The sequence below is a fragment of the Scyliorhinus canicula genome, chromosome 3, assembly GCF_902713615.1.
Source record: "Scyliorhinus canicula chromosome 3, sScyCan1.1, whole genome shotgun sequence".
NCBI classification, from domain to species: domain Eukaryota; kingdom Metazoa; phylum Chordata; class Chondrichthyes; order Carcharhiniformes; family Scyliorhinidae; genus Scyliorhinus; species Scyliorhinus canicula.
The window spans coordinates 161,637,371-161,661,570 of NC_052148.1; the positions used below are offsets into that span (position 1 = coordinate 161,637,371).

The following is a 24,200-nucleotide window of genomic DNA, read 5'->3' on the forward strand; positions in this document are numbered from 1 at the left end:
AACTTGATTTTCGTACGTTATAATATTTTAACATATACTTACCAGGTTTGACATTGCAGCATCAGCCTATGTCAGATCCTCCCCACCCAATCAGTGTGAAGTCAAGCTGGCGTGAAACACTGCTGGTTTTCAAAAATGTCCCCGATACTTCTGCGGTATGGGGGGTCACCCAAGACTTGTGGGGATGGTTCTCTGGGGGGGGATGTGGAGGGTTGGGAGAGCTTATTTTAAATGCAGACATAGGCGCCCCTTAAAATGATCTCTGTGTAACTGACTTTGCTCCCATGTATCCTCCAAAGCCCAAAACCCTGTATGCACTGCATGTAGCCCTGAGATTCCATGTATTGTCAATGGAAAATATTTAACGGTACGTCCCGGAGGAGGGGGGGGGGGGGGGGGGGGGGGGGGAGAATAAATGTCACCATCTAATGAAAGCTCTCATATATCAATGGATTGGATTGGATTTGTTTATTGTCACGTGTACCGAGGTACAGTGAAAGTATTTTTCTGCAAGCAGCTCAACAGATCATTCAGTACATGGAAGAAAAGGGAATTAAACAAAATTCAAGAAAATACATGAGAATACATAATAGGGCAACACAAGATATACAATGTAACTACATAAGCATTGGCATCGGTTGAAGCATGCAGGGTGTAGTGTTAATGAGGTCAGTCAATAAGAGGGTCATTTAGGAGTCTGGTGACAGTGGGGCAGAAGCTGTTTTTGAGTCTGTTCGTGCGTGTTCTCAGACTTCTGAATCTCCTGTCCGATGGAAGAAGTTGGAAAAGTGAGTAAGCCGGGTGGGAGGGATCCTTGATTATGCTGCCCGTTTCCCCCGGCAGCGGGAGGTGTAGATGGAGTCCATGGATGGGAGGCAGGTTCGTGATTGTGAAAAAGTACTTGCAATACTTGTGTCAACAAGCCAGAAATCACATAAAAGGGACAACCTGTTATTACAAATTCATTAAGCTGCCATTCATCCTCAGATGAACGGAACACTTGATGTTCTTAAATCTATGAGCATTTGAAACTCAACTGAGCATTGATAACGACCATACCTGTTCAAACAATAGATTGCCCTTTGGGAGCAAAAGAACAGATAGTTTGCATTTCAGTTTCAAAGCTGAGCTCCTGTCAATCGATGTAAGGGCAGGTAGTTATAACTTTTTTTCAAACATCAAAACCAATTTTTTTGTTTTTATTAGCCTGCGCCATTTAATTCACAGTTGAAAAGGTGACTGTGCAGGCTGACAGGACAAATTGAAACATTTTACATTGTATTATGGTACTTCCTTCATTAGAAAAGCACTGTAATGCTTTTGTCTACTTTTTTTGGTCTACTGTGTACGTTCCCTTGGCTGCAGAGAAATACTTTTCACTACTTCGGTACATGTGACAATAAATATCAATCAATCAATAATGCATGTGAATAAATACACAAGACTGGTCAATGGAAGTGTCAACTTGCCTTTTAAAGGTTAGGTCTCCACGGTCAGTCATTGCATTAAAAGCATGCCTACATTACAAAACAGCACTTCATAGTAACATTTGAAAGAGTGAAAGTACTTTACACTTTATTTTTCAGAATCTTTGAGAATCCTCAGCAGGCTTTCTGTTTTCTTCACAAACTGTCAAAACTGGAGTACTTTTAATTGGTTTCTAACATTCTGCAGCACCAGATTAAAAATGGTGTGGGGGAGGAGCCAGTTTTCATCCCCAATTCAAAATGGTGTGTGGGAGGAGCCAGTTTTCATCCCCAATTCAAAATGGGGAAATGACCTTTGCGAGGGGGTGTGTGCATTTTTGAACCTAAGCATTTGCAACAAAGAACTAAGAAAGAACAAAAAAAAGTGCAGTACAGGAACAGGCCCTTTGGCCCTCCACGCCTGTGCAGACCATGATGCCCAACTAAACCACAATCTTCTACACTTCCTAGGTCCGTATCCCTCTATTCCTATTCATGTATTTGTCAAGATGCTCCTTAAATGTCACTGTCGTCCCTGCTTCCACCACCTCCTCCGGCAGTGAGTTCCAGGCACCCACTACCCTCTGTGTTTAAAAAAAAAACTTGCCTCGTACATCTACTCTAAACCTTGCCCCTTGACCTTAACCTATGCCCCCTAGTAATTGACCCCTCTACCCTGGGGAAAAGCCAATGGCGATCCACTCTGTCTATGCCCCTCATAATTTTGTTGGCCTCTATCAGATCGCCCCTCAACCTCCTTCGCTCCAGTGAGAACAAACCAAGTTTATTCAACCGCTCCTCATATCTAATGCCCTCCATACCAGGCAACATCCTGGTAAATCTCTTCTGCACCAGACTCTCTAAAACCTCCACAACCTTCTGGTAGTGTGGCGACCAGAATTGAACACTATACTCCAAGTGTGGCCTAACTAAGGTTCTATACAGCTGCAACATGACTTGCCAATTCTTATACTCAATGCCCCGGCCAATGAAGGCAATCATGCCGTTTGCCTTCTTGACTACCTTCTCCACCTGTGTTGCCCCTTTCAGTGACCTGTGGACCTGTACACCTAGATCTCTCTGACTTTCAATACTCTTGAGGGTTCTACCATTCACTGTATATTCCCTACCTACATTAGACATTCCAAAATGCATTACCTCACATTTGTCCAGATTAAACTCCATCTGCCATCTCTCCGCCCAAGTCTCCATATTATGCTGTATCCTCTGACAGTCCTCATCGCTATCTGCAATTCCACTAACCTTTGTGATGTCTGCAAACTTACTAATCAGGCCAGTTACATTTTCCTCCAAATCATTTATATATGCTACGAACAGCAAAGGTCCCAGCACTGATCCCTGCAGAACACCACTAGTTACAGCCCTCCAATCAGAAAAGCACCCTTCCATTGCTACACTCTGCCTTCTAGGACCTAGCCAGTTCTGTATCCACCTTGCCAGCTCACCCCTGATCCTGTGTGACTTCACCTTTTGTACCAGTCTACCATGAGGGACCTTGTCAAAGGCCTTACTGAAGTCCATATAGACAACATCCACTGCCCTACCTGCATCAATCATCTTTGTGACCTCTTCGAAAAACTCTATCAAGTTTGTGAGACACGACCCCCTCTTCACAAAACCATGCTGCCTCTCACTAATATGTCCACTTGCTTCCAAATGGGAGTAGATCCTGTCTCGAAGAATTCGCTCCAGTAATTTCCCTACCACTGACGTATGGCTCCCCGGCCTGTAGTTCCCTGGATGATCCTTGCTATCCTTCTTAAACAAAGGAACAACTTTGGCTATTCTCCAGTCCTCCGGGACATGACCTGAAGATAGTGAGGATCCAAAGATTTTTGTCAAAGCCTCAGCAATTTCCTCTCTAGCCGCCTTCAGAATTCTGGGGTAGATCCCATTAGGCCCTGGGGACTTACCTGCCTTAATATTTTTCAAGACGCCCAACACCTCGTCTTTTTGGATCTCAATGTGACCCAGGCTATCTGCACACCCTTCTCCAGACCAAATCCTTCTCTTTGGTGAATCTGCTAAAGGCCAGAGGAAAAAGGAAATGGGCGGGGGGGGGGGGGGGGGGGGGGGCAGGGAAATGCTGAAGAAAATTGGATTTCCTTCAAAAGAAAACAGTCGGGGAGCAATTCACCTGAAAAATGACCCAAGTCTAATTTTGGCCAGGAATTGTGGGGCGATTGCCTCTGGATGCATGGGTGTGATCCAGATCGCAATTCACCCACACTTAGTACAGAAACGATGCCCCACGTAAAACTCACCATGCCTGAGTCCCCAGGCGTCTGATTCACCACTTGATGCTCAGCTGCCCACAGCTACATAGGAGGGCCTTCATTAAAACACTCCCTCAGCACTCACTCACAGTCAAGCCAGGAGGATGGCAGTGCAGATAGCTGCTTGTCAATTTCTGGCCAGTATTCTGGATGCTGTGAAGGAGAGGCTGGGTACAGGAGACTCCACAGCACAGTGATGTGCCGCCTGGGTTGCAGCATGACGAGAAAGACCGCTGTCCAATGTAGGAAGAAGGTGACGGTACCACCTGTCACATCTGCCACACTTCAATTCCCAACCCCACCGCCCCTCCCCTAAAATCCTCTGGCTGACACCTCGTAACCTCCCACCATGTAACCTCTAAAATTGTTCTTCAGAACCCCCTGCCACTCGCCATCACATCCCCTTGATATCTAGGAATAGTGTTCACACATGCCACCTGCTTTAGACCCCTGACCCATCAGGCATGTGGCTCACAATGTTCTCTTTTTTGACCTTGCATGAGAAGATAGCCCACAATAAGAGGGAAAGCGAGATAAGAAGGGGGGTGGGGGGTGTGGTATGCCAGAGCTGCGAGTCTTCACCCCCGATGAAGGCAGGGCCCTGGAGATTGCGGGGTTGCCCAAGGAGTGAGCAGTGACTGACAGTGAGGTTGGCCTTCACCAGAGAAATGAGGATCCACTGCACCTTATCCAGATGACCTGCCTCAAGTGAGTTGATGACCCAGACGATTACTCTTCCCTGTCACTGAACCCATGTCCATTTTCCAGCTGATGAGGGCAGACCATCCGGAGTTGCTGCCCCACCATCCAAGAGTCCACCTCGGGGGAGAGCTGTGAGAACACTGCCGATTGGTCACGGCTATCACCCGTACCCTCCATTATCGCAGAGAAACACACCTCAGTGGGCGAGATTAGCAGACAGGGTTTTGGACATAATCTGGTGAGCACCACACAGCTGCTAATGCACATCCGGTGGAGGCAGGGACTTCCAAGCTAATAACAATAATAATAATAATCGCTTATTGTCACAAGTAGGCTTCAATAACGTTACTGTGAAAAGCCACTAGGAGCCACATTCCGGTGCCTGTTGGGGAAGGCCGGCATGGGAATTGAACCCGCGCTGCTGGCCTTGTTCTGCATTACAAACCAGCTGTTCAGCCAACTGTGCTAAACCAGCACAGTTGGTGGTACCCCCCTAGTTACTGCCTGCCAATTTGAAAATGACCCATTAATCCCTATTCTTTGTTTTCTCTCTGCCAACCAGTTTTCTATCCACCTAAATACATTTTCCCCAATCCCATGTACTTTAATTTTGCATAATAATCTCTTATGCGGGACTTTGTCAAACGCCTGCTGAAAGTCCACATTGACTGGCTCTGTCTTGTCAAATGTACTGGTTACATCTTCAAAGAATTCCAACAGATTTGTCAAGCATGACTTTCCCTTCATAAATCCATGCTGACTCTGACTGATCCTCGCACTGCTTTCTAAATGTTCTGCTACAAAGTTCTTGATAATGGATTGAAGCATTTTCCTCATTACCGATGTTCGGCTTACTGGTCTATAATTCCCTGCTTTCTCTCTACCTCCCTTTTTGAATATCGGAGTGTTGTGAGCTATTCTCCAATCTGCAGGGACAGTTCCAGAGTCTATAGAATCCCGGAAGATGACCACCAATGCATTCACTATTTCCAGAGCCAACTCCTTAAGCACTCTGGGATGCAGTTTTCCAGGCCCTGGGATTTAGCCACCTTCAATCCCATCAATTTTCCCAGCACCATTTATCTACTAATGGTGATCTCGCTCAGTTCTGCCATCTCACTGAACCTTTCATTCTCCAACATTTCTGGTGTCTGATTTGTGTCCTCTTTTGTGAAGACAGAACCAAAGTATGTATTCAATTGCTCAGGCATTTCTTTGTCCCTTATTATGCATTCCCCTGTTTCTGTCTGTAGGGGGCCTCTTTCTCTTCACATATTTATAGAAACTCTTGCCAGTCTGTATGTTCCCTTCAGGCTTCCTTTTGTACTGTACTTTCCCCCTTCTTAATCAATATCTTTGTCCTTCTTTGCTGAATTCTAAACTGCTCCCAATCCTCAGACCTATTATTTTTCTTGGCCAATCTGTCTGCTTCTTCCTTGGACCGGATACTGTTTCTAATTTCCTTTGTAAGCCATGGATTGGCCCTCTTACCCTCTTTGCTTTTGTGCCAGACAGGACTGAACAGTTGCTGTAGTTCTCCCATGCGTTCCTTGAATGTTTACCTTGCCATTGCCTATCTATTGTCATCCCTTTTAAGTAACTCTCCCCAATCTATCAAGGCCAACTCACGCCTCATATCTTCATAGTTCTCTTTATTAAGATTCAGCACCCTAGTCTCCGAATCAAATATTTCACACTCCAACTTGACAAAAAATTCAATCATGTTATGGTCGCTCATCCCCAAGGGGTCTTGTACAGCCAGATTGGCAATGATTCCCTTCTCATTACACAGTACCCAGTCTAGGATGGCCTACCCTCTCATTGGTTCCTCCACATATTGGTCTAGGAAACCATCCCATATACACTCCAGGAATTCCTCCTCTATGGCATTGTAGCTAATTTGATTTGCCCAATCTATGTGATGATTAAAATCACTCATGATCACCGATATTCCCTCATTACATGCATCTCTAATTTTGTATTTAATGTCATTCCCAACCTCACCACTGCAGTTTGGGGGTCTATATATGACACTCACTAATGTTTTTTGCCCATTGGCATTTCTCAACTCTACCCAAGCGAACATTCCTGAGGTACTCCAGAGAGTGCCGAGTCACTGAGGGCCATTGCTGAGGGCTTCAACACCATGTTGCAGATACTGGGGGGCCAACAGAACTAATAGCACCAGATGACTTGGGCTTCTGGAGCTCAAACCTGCTGCCCCTCTATCACATGGGCACCCAGGGCTGTACGGGCACGCTGAGGGAGGAGGAAGCACTGAGGTCCATCCCGCGGTCTTCCACCAAGTAAACTCTCTGGCAGTCTCCAGGTCTTCTGACTGCCCCCGCCTCCCCCCAGCCCCACAATCTCCTGACACTGGCGCATCTCCAGGGCAGTGGGTCGAACAGGGTCTCATGTTGACACCAGTAAGTTGGCTGGGATGCTCTGGCTCCAGGCCCCCCAGAGGATAACCGCCAAGGGCATCAAAGTCCACCAGGCACGGAAAGCAGTAGACCGCCTCCACCTCTGAAGCGCATCCTGGGGAGACACCTAAACATAGAACTAGACTACGGAACAGTAAGAAGTCTTGAAACACCAGGTTAAATTCCAACAGGTTTGTTTCGAATCACTAGCTTTCAGAGTGCAGCTCCATCGTCACAATTCGGGAGACTGCCTGAGTCTCCTGCTACGGGCCTCCCAAGAAGCACACCAGTGAAAGCTTAGGAAACCCACAGTGACGGACGTCCTGGACTGCCAGCTCTATTACTCACTGACACAAACATTTTTCTCCCTCCCTCCCTCCCTCCACAATGCCAAAACAAAGTGCCCCCAATGCAGACCCTGTTCAGAGGATGGGTGTGAGCGCTCTATCAGCAGAAAGTCAAGAGTCCGACTTAATCAGAACCTAAGGAGCACCACAGCTTTCCTCCCAGCGAGTCAGTGATGATGTGGCACAGGTGCCGCACTGTCTCCCTGTTGAGACACAGACATCTGTGGCACATGGTGTCCGACTGCTCATTGTAGGAGCATCGACTCCTGTACATCCTAGCTCGTCATCAGTGTACCCTTCTGTCTCCCTCGTCCGCCTGATAGGTGGCCAGGACTGGAGTGTGTGTGTGTGGCACACTCCTGCCGATATGGCGCAGGCCCCAGCCTGCATTGACCGTGATGCCTTTGGCAACTTCTGCCCACCTCGGCTGCAACAATCAGGATAACAGCAACCTCAGCAGGATCTATCCCAATATTCATTGTTGTATCTGGAAGGATTTTGAGGAGAGACACTGATGATCAGTTAGGTCTTCCATCCTGGGATCTTCAAATCCACCAATCCTCCCCACAACCTCTTGTCCTCATGATCATTTCAGCTGACCACCCATCACTGTGCCCGGCACCCTTGGCCACAACTCACTATGCCTGGCCCTTGACCCTCAGTCCTTGCCTTTTGAGGGAGTCTTCCCTTGACCCAGACTTGGAGAGTGATGTCACTGAGAGTGCGGAGGCATAATGATGTTGGCCAACTGGTTGTATTGGCCTGACTCGCTGAACTGTGAGGGGACACAATTGATCAGGGTCAATGTGACAACAAACATCCATGGTGCGGTCGATACTCAGCATTAGGAACCTGAGACCTTATTGCTATCATGCCATCATACTGAAAATACGTGGGCTGCCAGGGGTTGCACTGGTGGTGAGTCCGTGTTGCAACCCTCCTTTGAGATAGCCTTCAGCTGTCAAGGTAGAGGCTGGTCACAGTCAACAGGGTGTGAAATGGAATGTGAACACCCAAGAACAGAGGTAGAAAAGAAGGCAGCCTGCAACATTAAAACCATAGGAACAGGAGTAGTCCATTCAGCCTTGAGCCTGTCCCACCTGCCATTCAATGGGATCATGGCTGATCTGTGGCCTAAATCCGTATAGCTGCCTTTGGCCCATATCCCTTAATATCTTTGCTTCAGAAAGATCTATATATCTCAGATTTTAAATTAACAACTGTGCTAGCTTCAACTGCTGTTTTTGGGAGAGAGTTTCAAATCTCTACCACCCTTTGAGTGAAGAAGTCATTCCGAATATCTCTCCTAAATGGTCTGACCTTAATTTTTAGTCTATGCCTCCTAGTTTTAGAATCTCCAGTTAGTGGAAATAGTTTATCTTTACCCTGTCTTTCCCTATTAATATCTTGAATACTTTGATCAGATTACCCCTTTAACCTTCTAAATTTTAGCAAAAATGGGCCTAATCTGTGTAATCTCTCCTCTAAACGTAAACTCTATAGTCCAGATGTCATTTTTGTAAACCTATGTTGCATTCCCTCCACAGCCAAAATATCCTTCCTGAGGTGTGGTTCCCAGAACTGCTCACAATACTCCAAGTGGGGTCTAACCAGGGTTTTGTATAGCTGCAGCATAACCCGTGTGCCTCTCAACTCTGATCCTTTAGATATAAAGGCTAGTATTCCATTAGCATTTTTGAATATTTTCTGCACTTGTTCCTGGCATCTTAAGGATCTAAACACCTGAACCCCCAAGTCTCTTTGGACATCCACTGTACATAACCTCTTTCCATTTAGAAAGTACTCTGCTCTATCCTTTTTTGGTCCAAAATGGATAACCTCGTACAATATCTCCTTGAAACTTTATGCTATCATCTGGGCTGTCTACAATGCCACCTTACTTTGTATCATCAGCAAATGTGGATATATGACTTTCTATGCCATCATCCAAGTCATTAATGATTAATGTAAATAACTGAGACCTCCGCATTGACCCCTGTGTTACACCACTAGTCACCTCCTGCCAATTAGAGTCATTGCCCATTATCCTCACTCTCTGCCACTCAACCAATTTTCTAACCATGTCAATAAGTTGCCCTCAATCCGTGGGCTTCCACTTTAGTTATAAGTCTCTTATATGAGACTTTATCAAGTGCCTTCTGGAAGTCCATATAAATAACATCCATAGATATTTCCCTGTACACTACCTTAGTCATCGCTTCACAAAATTCAGTAAGATTAGTCAAGCATGATCTACCCTTCACAAATCCATGCTGGCTCTCCCTAAAGGACCAACATTTTTCGAGCTGTTCAGTTATCACATCCTTGATTATAGACTCAGTTATCACATCCTTGATTATAGACTCCAGCTATTTCCCCACTACAGATGTTAGGCTAACCGGTTTCCCCCTTTCGCTCTTCTTAAACAATGGAGTGACATGTGTAGTTCGTCAATCCAGAGGGACGTCTCCTGAATCTAGGGAACTCTGGAAAATTATAGTTAGGACATCTACACTGTGCTCCCCGGAACCGTTTGAAATCTCAAGACGGGGGTGAAATGGACTTTAATCAGACGAGCTGCAGGCCAGCCCTGTCCTTTGAGATTTTGGTAGGACAGTCAGGCTGCAGCTGTGGTTGGCTCCGTCATGGTTGTCCACAAGATTTAAAAATGGGTCGAATGCCTCACACATACTCAAACCTAGTCACCTTGAAGCCTCTTTCCAACCCCCCCTCCCCCGCCAAACAGCACTGGGCCATCAGCTATAGTGCCCTTGAATTGCATGGAGTAAATGGAGATGGCTGCTTGCCTCATTGTTCCCCATCAGTGTCTATGACACCTGGTCCCCACTTTTGTAAAGTACTAAATGATGCCCGAGTGACTCCTGGGAGGCTGCTGCATTCTACTTTAATCTTATTAATAAGATTAAAATGAATGCAAGTGAGGTGTGATCAATTTTTCATCCTTTCTGGGCGAGAGTCTGATCACGCTCAAACTATTTGGCACTCGGCGCAAATCTCATTTTAAGGCTCTCCCAGTATTCTCCCAACATAGCGGGATTGGTGCTGGATGCAACATAGCCAGAAAATTGCTCCCTAGGTGTTAAGAGGCCTTCAAGCTGCTAGATTGATGCAAAGGCTCCACACCAGGTACACTAGGTGTGATGATATGATTTGAATACCTGTCTGCCATTGGGGCAGAACACCGGCTTACCATTGGCCCTGGTCGGTCATGTGCCTCTCAACCGATTGGCCGAGAGGCTGAGTTAACCACGCCTCCATTACCGAGGTATAAATAGACAAACCCCCGGCGATCGTCCATTCCATTGTAGACGATCGCAGAGCTGTGTCCTAGTTTATTAAAGCCTGACTTTTGTAAAGCACTCGCCTCTCGTACAATTGATGGCACATCAATTTAATAAACTACGACTTTGAAGATGGAGTTCCGGATCAAGCCCGAATGCCTCCGCATCAGCCCGCAAACTCCGAACTCTGCAGAACTTTTCCAACTCTGGCTGACATGCCTCGAAGGGTTCCTGGCATCTACAACCACCCCCCCCCCCCCCCCCCCACCGGGGCACAGAAGCTGCACGTCCTCCACTCCAGCGTGGGTATCGACGCCTACGCAATAATTAAAGAAGAAACGACTTATGACGAAGCTATACTAAAGCTAAAGGGACAATTCATCAAACCAGTCAACAGGGTATTCGCCCGACATCTGCTGGCCACCAGACGGCAGCTCCCCGGTGAGTCACTCAACCAATTTTACCGGGCCCTCCATACCCTGGGGAGGAATTGCTCCTGCGTCGCAGTCTCAGCTACGGAGCATATGGAGCTACTGATCAGAGACGCTTACGTGGCTGGGATGCAGTCCCCCAGTATCCGCCAGCAGATGCTGGAGAGAGACGACCTCAGCTTAACTGAGACACTGACCCTCTCCTCCTCTCTGGAGGTCGCTGATCAAAACACCCGCTTCTATGACCCCAGCCAGGCCTCCTGGTACGCTTCCCATCCGCCGCTCCCGACCTCCCTCAGGCCTGTGCCGCGGGACGCCCCGACAAGTCCGCGGGGCCCCGCTGCTACTTTTGCGGGTTCGCAAAACACCCTCGCCCGTGCTGCCCAGCCCGCTCCGCCCTCTGTAAGAGCTGCGGGAAGAAGGGCCACTTCTCCACTGTCTGCCAGGCCAAAATGGTGGCTGCGGCTCTTCTGGACGCCACTCAATGCTCTCTCTCCACCCCCAGGGCCCTGCGACTGGCCTGTGCGCCTCTCTCTCTCCGGGCACTCCTGGTCCCCTCCTAGCCACCGCGCAACACTCTTTTTTCCCCCTCCACCCCCAGGCCCCCGCGCCTGGCCTGCTCACCTCTCTCACAGCTCCTCCCAGCTCGCGCCCCGCTGGCCGACCAGCGCGCCTCTCCGGGCCCTCCCGGTCCCTGCCGGCCCGCCGCACGGGCCTCTTCTTCCCCCCCCCGCGCCCGACCTGCGCACCTCCCGGTCCCTGCCTGCCCGCCGCACGAGTCTTCCCCCCCCCCCCCCCCCCCGGGCCCCCGCGCCTGGCCTGCTCGTTTCCCTCCCTCCCCCGGGGCCGCTCCTCCCAAACCGCCGCCCCCGGGCCCCGGCACCCGACCTGCACTCCTCTCCGGGCCCCCCCCGGTCCCTACCTGCGCGCTGCGCGAGTCTCCCCTGCCCCCGGGCCCTCGCGCCTGGCCTGCGCGCCTCACTTCCCCCGCTCGCAGCCGCTCCACTCGGCTCGCTGGCACCGCTAGCCCCGCCCCAACCGACCACGAGGGCCCCACGGGCGCTGCCATCTTGGGGCGCCGACTCCACGTGCGGGTCCTGGGCGCTGCCATCTTGGGGCGCCGACTCCGCGTGCAGGTCCTGGGCGCCGCCATCTTGGGGCGCCGACTCCGCGTGCAGGTCCTGGGCGCCGCCATCTTGGGATCCTGACTCCACGTGCGGATCCTGGCCACCGCCTTCCGGGACTGGCACGCAAGGTTCTTCTAACATCGACTCGGACGGCGACGACGGACACAGATTTTCTCCACGGCTCGTGGCAATTCAGCTCGACCAGTCACGTCCACGCACGCTTGCCAAAACGACAACGCTGATCCACCTCAACGGCCACGAGACGGGCTGCCTGCTGGACTCCGGGAGTACGGAAAGCTCCGTTCACCCTGACACGGTAAGACGCTGCGCGCTCCCGTCCATCCGGTAACACACAAAATCGGGTTAGCCTCAGGTTCGCACTCCGTCCACATCACCGGGTGCTGCATCGCGGACCTCACGGTCCAGGGGAAGGTTTTTTTAAATTATAAATTCCTTGTCCTCCCCGACCTTTGCACACCGGCATTCCTAGGACTGGACTTCCAGTGCAACCTGCAGAGCTTGACCTTCCAATTCGGCGGCCCTATACCCCCCCTCACTGTCTGCAGCCTTGCGTCCCTCAAAGTGGACCCCCCTCCTTGTTTGCTAATCTCACCCCCGATTGCAAACCCGTTGCGACACGGAGCAGACGGTACAGCGCTCAGGACCGGTCCTTCATCAGGTCCGAGGTCCAGAGGTTGCTGAAGGAAGGGTTCATTGAGGCCAGCAACAGTTCCCGGCGAGCCCAAGTGCTGGTGGTCCGGACTGGGGAGAAAACCCGGATGGTCATCGACTATAGCCAGACCATCAACTGGTTTACGCAACTGGACGCGTATCCTCTCCCCCGTATTTCCACCATGGTAAACGAGATCGCGAAATACAAGGTCTTCTCCACTGTGGACCTTAAGTCCGCTTATCACCAGCTCCCCATCTACGCGAGTGACCGCAAGTACACCGCGTTCGAGGCTGATGGGCGCCTCTACCACTTCCTTAGGGTTCCATTTGGTGTCACAAATGGGGTCTCGGTCTTCCAACGGGAGATGGACTGAATGGTCGACAGTTACGGATTACAGGTTACCTTCCCGTATCTTGATAATGTCACCATCTGCGGCCACGACCAGCAGGACCATGACGCCAACCTCCAGCAATTCCTCCGGATCGCTACACTCCTTAACCTCACATACAATAAGGATAAGTGCGTGTTTAGCACCGACCGTCTAGCCATCCTTGGCTACGTAGTGCGTAAAAGGAGTGATAGGCCCCGACCCCGAAAGCATGCGCCCCCTAATGGAACTCCCTCTCCCCAAAATCCCTCAAACGCTGCCTGGGGTTCTTCCCGCCGTCGACAGAGGCCTGCCAGGCCTTTAGCCACATCAAAGCGGACATCGCAAAGGCCACGATGCGCGCCATCGACGAGTCCCTCCCCTTCCAGGTCGAGAGCGACGCATCAGAAGTTGCTCTGGCGGCCACCCTGAACCAAGCGGGCAGACCCGTGGCCTTCTTCTCCAGAACTCTCCAGGCTTCCGAACTCCGCCACCCCTCTGTGGAAAAGGAAGCCCAGGCCATAGTCGAAGCGATGCGACATTGGAGGCACTATTTGGCCGGCAGGAGGTTTACCCTCCTCACAGACCAACGGTCAGTAGCCTTCACGTTTGATAATGCACAAAGGGGCAAGATCAAGAATGACAAGATCTTACGGTGGCGGATCGAGTTATCCACGTACAACTATGATATCTTGTATCGTCCTGGGAAGCTCAATGAGCCTCCTGATGCCATGTCCCGCGGTACCAGTGCCAGCGCGCAGATAGACCGCCTCCGCTCCCTCCACGCGGACCTCTGCCATCCAGGGGTGACCCGCCGCTACCATTTCATAAAGGCCCGCAACCTGCCTTTCTCCATCGCGGAAGTCAGGTCAGTAACCCGTGACTGCCACATCTGCGCTAAGTGCAAACCGCACTTCTACCGCCCCGAGCGCGCACACCTGATCAAAGCATCCCGCCCCTTCGAACGTCTCAGCATTGACTTCAAGGGGCCCCTTCCCTCTAACAACCGCAACATTTACTTCCTGGCGGTAATTGACGAATTCTCCCGCTTCCCCTTCACCATTCCCTGCCCCGACATGACCACATTGACCGTCATTAAGGCACTCCTGTCCGTCTTCTCCCTGTTCGGCTACCCCACGTACATTCACAGCGATCGGGGGTCCTCCTTTATGAGCGACGAGCTGCGTCAATTCCTGCTCGACAGGGGCATTGCCTCTAGCAGGACGACCAGCGATAACCCCCGGGGTAACGGACAGGTCGAGCAGGAGAATGGTACCATCTGGAAGACCATACTACTGGCCCTCCAGTCCAGAGATCTCCCTATTTCCCGATGGCAAGAGGTGATCCCCGATGCCCTACATTCTATCCGCTCACTCCTCTGTACCGCAACTAATCAGACACCCCATGAACGTCTTCCTGTTTTCCCCAGGAAGTCATCCTCCGGATCCCCTCTCCCGACGTGGCTGATCACCCCCGGACCCATCTTGCTCTGGAAGCATGTGCGGGTGCACAAGTCCGACCCGTTAGTGGAACAAGTCCAGTTACTCCACGCTAACCCGCAGTATGTGGAGTACCCCGACGGTCGGCAGGACACGGTCTCCCTCCGGGACCTGGCACCTGCCGGCGTGCGGCCTTCCCCCCCCGACCCCCCCTCTGTTTTTTCCACCCAGCACCCCACTCAGGTTCCCCCTTCCCCATCCATGGCGTCTCCACAGCCAGCTCGGGTGACGGAGACTGTTCAAGGACCATCGCTCCCGGACTCCAGGACGTGAGCAGAACCACCACCATCGGCCGACCCGACGTCAACTCCTCCACTGCGGCGGTCTGCCAGAACGTCACGGGCCACAAAAAGACTGATTGAATCGTTCTAAATTTCGACAGCTCCATGGACTTTTGTGTACATATCGCTTCTTGTCAGGGCCAGTGGGAAGCGCCCAAATTCGTTAAGAGAAAGGAAGGAAAATTTTATCCTCCCAGCTGCTACTCGTATCATCAGTTCTCCCCCCACCCCGGCTCTCGTTCATACCCCCCCCCCCCCCCCCCCCCCCCCCCCCCTCCCCGGCTTCCTTCTCCGCAAGGGGTGAATGTGATGATATGATTTGCATACCTGTCTGCCATTGGGGCAGAACACCGGCTTACCATTGGCCCTGGTCGGTCATGTGCCTCTCGACCGATTGGCCGAGAGGCTGAGTTAACCACGCCTCCATTACCGAGGTATAAATAGACAAACGCCCGGCGATAGTCCATTCTATTGTAGACGATCGCAGTGCTGTGTTCTAGTTTATTAAAGCCTGACTTTTGTAAAGCACTCGCCTCTCGTGCAATTGATGGCACATCACTAGGCAGGATGAGAAGACCGCATAATTTACATAAAATATGATTCAGGAGGTAGTTCTCTGAGAGTTGTTGGCCCCTCAAGCAAGTTAACCAACACATGCAGTGAATGTGGACTTCCATTCAAAAGGGAAGCAACCAGCTTGTCAGTGGCCAATATATCTGCAACTGGTGGTTTATTAGGGTTGTGTTATCCAGTCACTGAAATGTGGGCAAGTTGTGGAGTCAAAGGGCATTTGGCTAGTTTTTCTTTTGGTTGACATTTTCTTTGTTCCAATTGATTTCATGGGTTGTGATGTTCTGAAGTTACATAATATCTGTATAGGACAGCCATTGTTTAATGTGGAGCAACAAACTTACAGAGCAGCTCTCAGTTCTCGTTCAGCATTTTTAAGAAGACATTTTAATAATCTATGTGGAAGAGTTAGGAGCCCCTGATGCCTCTGGATGAATAAAAGCACAAATAAGAGTTGGGAAAAGTGATTTCTAAAAAAAAAAAGCTATCAGAATTAAGCTGTTTAGAAAAAAATTTGAAGACCAGCAGTTGTTTTAGTTCTCCAGGTCAGCTGAGGGACAAATATTTGAAAGCAGTACTGACTGCAAAAAGGAAAAAGCTGTAATGCTCAGATTTGATATGACAATACAATTTGTGTTTTATGAGCTAATGAATTCAGCTTAACACTGAGTTTGAGCCTGAAAGATTGAAACTTGGCAGTAGTGCAGTATACTCTACTGTTAACATGTAAAAAGCTAGTGTACATTCTACATTCATCTGAAGGAAATAAAAATCTCTCAATTGTCCCATGTTAGCATTCCAGTTTTTTAAGAACGCTTTGGCACCTTATCCTTTCAATTTATCGTATTCTTGGTAATTTGAAATTCTGTTCACTTTGAACTTTTCTTCAGAGCAAAAGATTTCCAGTGCTATTATTCAAATTGCTTAAATCTGTTTTTTGTATGATTCACCTTTTGATCAAAATGACTTTGTTTTCAATAGGATTAAATAGTACAAGTGGGCCGTATCTGCATTGTTACTAGTGCTCCTTAAATGGTGACCCACATCTTTCTGCAATGAATGTTGATAAATGGCTTGAATTTTGGCTCGATAAGTGGCTAAACTTCAAATGTGGAATTGTTTTAAATAATGATGCATATACATTTGTCATGGATGTATTGGCTTTGCTTTACGAGGTGTATAACTATTGCCAATTCCATGAAGGTCCCAGTCCCCAATATTATAATTTGCCGTAATATGTTGTACTTTGTTACTACAGTGCTCATAATATACTAGCTTATCTTGGGACAGCAACTCAGCTTGAATCCATTACTTTATTCTCCAGATTCTTTTGCCAATAACTTCAAGCAATAAGTTAGGATCTGAAGTTCATGATTCTGTATCAATTATATTGATTCGTCGTCAATTCAAATTTTTTTCTGTAGTAAATGGAGGGAAAAGAATCTGTGTACAACCAAAGTGTCACAGTAAATGTCGAAGTATTGCAGAATTGTTCAAGTGTAAGTCCTGAAAGAAGTGCTGTCAGGTAATTTGGACATTCTGAATTCTCCATCCGTGTACCCGAACAGGCCCTGGAATGTGGCGACTGGGGGCTTTTCACAGTGGCTTCATTGCAGTGTTAATGTAAGCCTATTTGTGACGATCAAGATTATTAAATTATTAAAATTAATTTGACATGTAATTTTGTTTTTGCCAATTCTTGTACTGAACAACAGAGAAGAATGCTGGTGCTTGCTTTATTCCTTACCCCCATTTCTCATCCAATGTCAATGTTGATCTTTCAGTTCAAGTATAATATGATTCAAAGCAGAGTTTCAATATTGGGAAGAGCAATCCTTGCAGAATTGTGGATTTTTGTATCTCCTGCAACTAATGTCTCTAGAGTAAAGTGTCTGGAAGCCATGGGTAGTTTGGGCTGAAATTAAAGTAATCCCAGAAGTGAGAGCAATATATTGTGGTTTTCTTCATACATTCATTATGTAGACTAGGCCTCGGGTTCAATAACCTTCAAAGTGGACTGAGTGCACTAAATTAAATGGACAAAAACAAATTATCCTTTCGCTTCAAATGAGCTGAAAGTGAACCAGGGAAGTCAAACTTCCATGTGAAAATTAAATTTATGTAGTGTTGACTGGCTCCTGGATTTTGAGCACGGGAGAAAAAATTCTGAGAGGCAAAACAGTTCATAATGTGGCAAAAATGAGCAACCTTAATCAAGCAAGGATGGCTCATACAGAAATGAAAATGACTTAAGCTCACTCCCAAGATTGGTGTAAAGTACAATGATACATATTAGAAGGAACTTTAGAGTCTGAACAAACTTGGTAACACCGTATCAGTAGTAAATGAGTCTCTATTGCAAAGGATTTTACACTTCACCAACTCAAATGGTGAGGGGGATATCTTGCCAACGGTATGTGGAGTATGTTGTAATTTCACCAAATTGTAACTTTAAATTTTCTTAAAATAAGTATGCATTTCCTTACATTACTTGATTATGCTCCTGTTTCTCGCAGCTCAATTTCTGTACAATAAATGTGTCATAGACTAAAGTGCAGCACAAAAACTTGTGATGATCTTTATAATTAGATTTTCTGTGTGGATACTGAAACTAAAGCTTGCTGGAGTCTTGAATGTTTGTGGTTTTCGTAGTGCACTAGTAAAATATTTTGGCCTGCTTTACAATCTTTGGTTTGGATCATTGGCCCAGGAACAACCAATCTTTAAACTGGTATGCGTAGGAAAGACCATTTTGGATTTAAATTTTAGTTCCTTAAGGGGAAAGAAAAAGCTAGCTGTCTTGCTTTCAGTGTGTTCGAAAGTGCAGGAATGAGTTACCTAGTTTATACTTAATAGATTTTGGGTTGATTGCGGCCAAAGTATACAAAACTAATAGATTGGTCTCCCTCGAGATCAGATGTTCGGACAATGAACAGCTCTGTGACTTACAGAATGGAAAGTAATTGATTTTTAATGACCTAATCTGTCTAGGTGGATTTTGCTGCTGGATTAAAACCTGTAGTATTTAGAGTCGGGCCACTGTAAATAATAAGCAAAAAGAAATGGGATTAAAATTGACTTGTTGTCTCAAATTATTATATCATGCCACTGCCCAAAACTTCTCAATTGAAAACATTTCTATTTGCAAAAAGTTCAATTTAGTTCAATGGGTAGGTATATCCCAATGCTTAGCTGCAAGTTTTGTCTAACTGCTGTTAGTCGACCAGATTAGGAAAAGTTAGCATGTCCAGGATGCAAAGCATTTTGGGTGAATTTCTTTCATCCGATCTAGATGAAGTGAAGAGAAATTATGCATGTGTCCAGGTTGATTTTTAGGCACTCTTACCCCTAAGAGGGCATTGTCAACCATAGATGTCCATTGGATTGGTCCATGATTATGCTTGGCAAGGTACATCAGTTTCCTTCTGCAGTATGGCTAGCCAGGAAACTCTCCTGCTCTGACCACCCATCAGGCATATTAGGATTTCCAGACTGATAATGCACCTGTTTAGCCATATTATGAACACGCCTTCTGTGGCCATAAAGTCCTGAAAGTGGATTTGAACCTGGGTCCTCTGACCCAAAGATAAGGATGCTACCCATTGCACCACAAGAGATTTGGCCAAGCGTTCCACTTCTATTCATATCATAAAAGTCTACCCTTTGTGCTCTTGTTGTATACTCGTTATTTCCTTCCTCAGGGGGCAGCACGGTGGCGCAGTTGGTTAGCCCTGATGGCTCACGGCGCTGAGCTTCCAGGTTTGATTCTGGCTCACTGTCCATGTGGAGTTTGCATATGCGTGGGTTTCACCCCCACAACCCAAAGATGTGCAGGCTAGGTGGATTGGCCACGCTAAATTGCCCCTTAATTGGAAAAAAAAATTAATTGGGTACTCTAAATTTATAAAAACAAATATTTCCTTCTTCCAATAAGAGTTGCAGATGCCAATGTATGATACTGAACTCTGAAGAAAGGAAAAATGTGAAAATTTAGGATGTCGAGTGAGTGATTTCAGGTATAACTGAGTAAATGTGATCTGCTTAGGAAGAACGGGTGTATTTAAAACTAAAATTTCAAAAGACCTGAACCGATGGAGTTTTCCCCTGTTCCAGCAATTTTTTTTGACTAATTAACTAAGTAATGATTAGTCAACAAACGGTTCCAATCATTGTATCATGCAACAAGCCGAATGGTAGAAGACAAATGAGATGAACCTTGCTCTTTTGCTATCTGGCAATTCTAAAGTTCCTGTATTTACAAGCAGGAAAATATGTTGATTGGCAAGATGAAGTGAGGATTATGTGGGGCATAAACGCACCTATGGGACAAATAGCAGTGTTTATGACCTGGAAGGAAATTGGAGCTGGTGGTGTTTCCATGACATTGACATAATTTACATGTGTAGCAATAAAGGAAGGGGTGGATATTGAACTCAATTACAATGCCACCATTATTCTGGATGGTGTTGAGCTGCAGCATCCATCTAGTTGAGATGTGTGTACCCTGTCACACTAAACCTTGTAAAATAGTGAAGGGGCTGGAATCACTCTCAGCAAAACTACTCCTCTCATCCGTGTTCGTGCAACCATGATATAGCTGATCCAGTTCAGCTTCTGGTCAATGGTGGCATTTGTCCCAAGAATATTGACGGTGGTGATTCAGTGATAACAGTGCTGTTGGAGTTCAGGGGAGGTTATTGGCTTTCTTTCTGTTTCTTCATTGCCCTTTGTGTACAGAATTCAAATATTGTTTTTGTCAGCCCAGGCCTAGATATTATCTAAGTCCTAGTGGAGGCTGGTATGGGCACTTTATTGGCAAAAAGTGAGAGTGAAGCCAAACACTCTAGCATCAATGAGCAGCTCCACTGCTGACCTTATGGCTGAGGGATAATGATGCTGAAGCAACTAAAGGTAGTTGCATCAAAGAATCACCAGGTGGAAATCCTATACTGTTTTGTACAGCTGGCCTCCAGCAACTGTTGCCATCTTCTATGTGACTGCTGCCACCTGAAGATTTTCCCATTGACCTCCATTTGCTACGGTTCCTTTAACGCCATACTCTGTATAAATGCTGCTATGATGTTGAAGGCAGTTACTCCCTGTGCTACCATTCCAAATAATGTTTGATGGGTGCAGGCTTTTTATAGAACCCTATGGGGTATATTTTAAATTTATTTTGGTTGTAATTAGATTCTGATGCAATTAAAAGGCTGCTACCGCATCTTTCAAGGCATTTATTTTAATTTTTGGATGTTAAGAGGGACGTCTGTCTATTGAATTAAAGGGGCACTAATATATAGATATGTAATTTTGTTACAACCCCCCACCTGAACTAGTCCGCAGTCTATTCCAGCCCACTTGACCCAGAGTTGCAACACAATCGAAATTAATAAATAATTCTTAAAAAAACACCCAAAGTCTTTAGCCGTTGGCTGCCCAATAACTACCAGCCACCAGGTTCGCAAATTTAAACACAATCTATTTTATTAATAACAATAACTATGATTAAATATGCAGAAAATACAACAGGTTAACTTTTATCTAATTCCTAACTTGCCTCACTCTCTATGCGCACACACACAAGACAGACAAACAAAACTGAAAAAGAAGTGTGCAAAAGAATAAGTAAAAAGGTAATAGTCTTTGTTTCAGATGGTGGTCTTTTAGCATACCTTCCTTCAATGTAGGCTGTTAGTCCGTGAGTTCTGCTTTCAATCTGTAATGATTTTCACTGCAGATTCATTCAGGTTTCTGTACATCGATGCACCTATTCTGGAGAGAGAGCGAAAAGAGAGTAGGTCCTTTCCTCTTAAGCATCCGGTGGTGGGGGAGGCCCAAGTACCGGGGACATTGAGTGCCTGATTGATGATCCCAGCAATGGGAAGGGGAGGGGGCCTGCTAAGAGCCACCTCTTTCCTCTTGCAGCTGATGCCTCACTCTCCCGTTTGCCCCGACAACACACCTCCACGACCACCACCTGTTCCTGTGCCTATCGTGATGCTGAACATTGGGTGTAGTACCAGCAGTGGCCACCACTTCCCTGGTGGCAGTACTGAGCAATGAGGAGCTGTCAACCTCTGATTGAATGGCAACTCTCAGAGGCTAGAACCTCCACCTCCTCTACTCCCCCTCCCCCTTCCCCCAAGGCCCTTGATCCTGGGAAAGGCCTGTCGTTCCCAATTAGCACTTAAATGGCCAACCTTCTTGAACTGAGGCAACACAAGGCTCTCTCCAGTGGGTGAGACCTCCATCACCTCCATTAAATACCATTATACATACATTGCAAAAGACTGAATATTTTGGTTGGGCCAAGTTCAAATTAAAACCACTGCATCCTACCTTCCGGAAGGCAGCTGTGTGTTTTGTGAGTGCACAATTAAATGCAGTGTGAAGAAATGAACACTTTCCTTCGATAAAATAGACCATACAGTGCAGAAGGAGGCCATTCAGCCCATCGAGTCTGCACCGACCCACTTAAGCCCTCACTTCCACCCTATCCCCGTAACCCAATAACCCCTCCTAACCTTTTGGGAGACTAAAGGCAATTTAGCATGGCCAATCCACCTAACCTGCACGTCTTTGGACTGTGGGAGGAAACCAGAGCACCCGAAGGAAACCCACGCAGACACGGGGAGAATGTGCAGACTCCACACAGACAGTGACCCAGTGGGGAATTGAACCTGGGACCCTGGTGCTGCAAAGCCACAGTGCTAACCACTATGCTAGTGGAGAATGTGGTCAGTAATTAATGTTAACCTGTGGATGTCCTTTTTTTTTAAACAGGGCATACTTGGAATTTGTCAAGATATTATTTGACTGTGATGCTGGTATTGCTGATACCATAAGGAGAAATATACAATCTCGAATTGGTTCAAAGCTTGGAATTTTGAGGAGAATGGTACAAGATGATTCCTGCCTACTAGCTGAGAAAGCAACGTTAGTCAGTGAAAATCGAACACCAGGATCTACTGTGAAATCCAAGAAGGTCAATAGAAAAGGAAGAAGCATTGGATTATACAACATTACATCGAGAGATGAATAGTGGAACCAGAAAACTATAGATCTCCATAATTGAGCACAGATTTCTGTACTTAGCAGTTAAATGTGCAGTTTGGTGAAAACTAATAGCTTCACAAACCACCTGGTGTATTACACCACCTGTTTATCTATTTTCTCCAAGTTGGGCATTAACTGTTACTGTTGAAAACAGTAGTTCTAATACTTGTGAAAATTCAGTTTCTTAAAAAGGAAACTATAGAGTATAATGCACGATATTTTAAAGGCAATATCCTAACTGGATGATCAGAATACTCCTGTGTACTTAAGTAATTATTTAGTGTAAAGTATCAATCTCCCTTGTAATTGGAGAGAAATTTAAAAATGAAGTCTCAATCACTGCTGTCAAATTCATATGCTTACTGTAAAATATCAATCTGTAAACATCTAATGGCTTTGACTGTTCAGTACTGATCAACTTTGTGTATATAGTGTTGGAAAAGATGTAAATAGTTGTACAATGACTTTTTTTTTGTTTTGCTCATGCACCTTTTTATTAATTAAACCTCCTTAATTGTATTTGTTTTTTTTTCCTTGTTGCAGCCCTGTTAACATATTGCAATCTAGCTACATGCTGCACACCGATGGCATTAATTTAACCCGTTTACCAGTTTACTGCGGCCTATGAGCTAATTGTGGCCAAAATTGATCCATGAATACTATTTGCACCTCTCTTTATTTTAATGGTATAAAATAGGGAGATATATTTCCATGAGCATATGAGTATTCGCTATTTGCCATGTTAATTGTGTTGAGTTTCAGACCTATTTTGTGCTAGTTTAGAGGTTGGTAATCAACTTAATTCCCTCTTCGTATGAGAATTTCCATAGGTTTCGTACAAATGGATATTTCCTTTTCTTCCTTGTTCTGCACCATCACTTAATGCTGTTTCCTTTCCTTAACCACTAGGAAATGTGAAAACAAAGGCCTGATGTAGACTTTGGCCTCGGCTTTACATCTTCTTAATCATGTAATAAGGTTAAGTTTTGCATTCTTCCACACTTGTAGCCTATCATCTATATATACTGGTATAGTATGATTATTTTTTTGTTCCTAAATATTTCCATGACAAGTCATGACTTTCTTGCTGGCTGACCAATTAGGGAGGCTGTGGCTAAAATGCAAGTATGCCTGCTTGCAGGTAATAGGTGTGAATTGTAGCTAGCTACAGTGGCTCATTGGTCTTGTGCTAATGTGGTCAGGACAATTGGAACTGAATGTGAAATGGAAAAAAAATGAAATGAAAATCGTTTATTGTCACGAGTAGGCTTCAATGAAGTTACTGTGAAAAGCCCCTAGTCGCCACATTCCGGCGCCTGTCCGGGGAGGCTGGTACGGGAATGTACATCTCGTAGCTCGGTTGAATATGAAACTTGATGTTGCTGAAATGTATCACTTTTACTCCTGAATGGGGAGCTGGATTATTCTCTGCAAGGGAGCCTTTTTAAGTATTGAATTGATATACAGCTGACTAGTTTCAGTTTCTGGGGGAAAGAAACCATATTGTCCATTGGTTAGCACTGTTGCTTCGCAGCACCAGGGTCCCAGGTTCAATTGTTGGCTCGTTCGCACTATCTGTGCGGAGTCAGCATGTTCTCCCTGTGTCTGGGTGGGTTTCTTCCGGGTGCTCCAGTTTCCTCCCAAAGATGTGTTGTTATG

The 24,200-nt window shown here is 46.7% G+C and overlaps 1 protein-coding gene across 1 annotated transcript in view; it reads left to right on the forward strand.

Moving 5' to 3' along the window:
• Positions 1-23,060, forward strand: part of LOC119963069 (stanniocalcin-like) — a 39,838-nt gene extending 16,778 nt beyond the window's left edge. The window contains exon 4 of the mRNA XM_038791627.1: positions 22,269-23,060. Coding sequence (XP_038647555.1) covers positions 22,269-22,527 — 259 coding nt within the window. The 3' untranslated portion in view covers positions 22,528-23,060. The remainder of the gene's footprint in view (positions 1-22,268) is intronic.
• Positions 23,061-24,200: the final 1,140 nt, after the last annotated feature.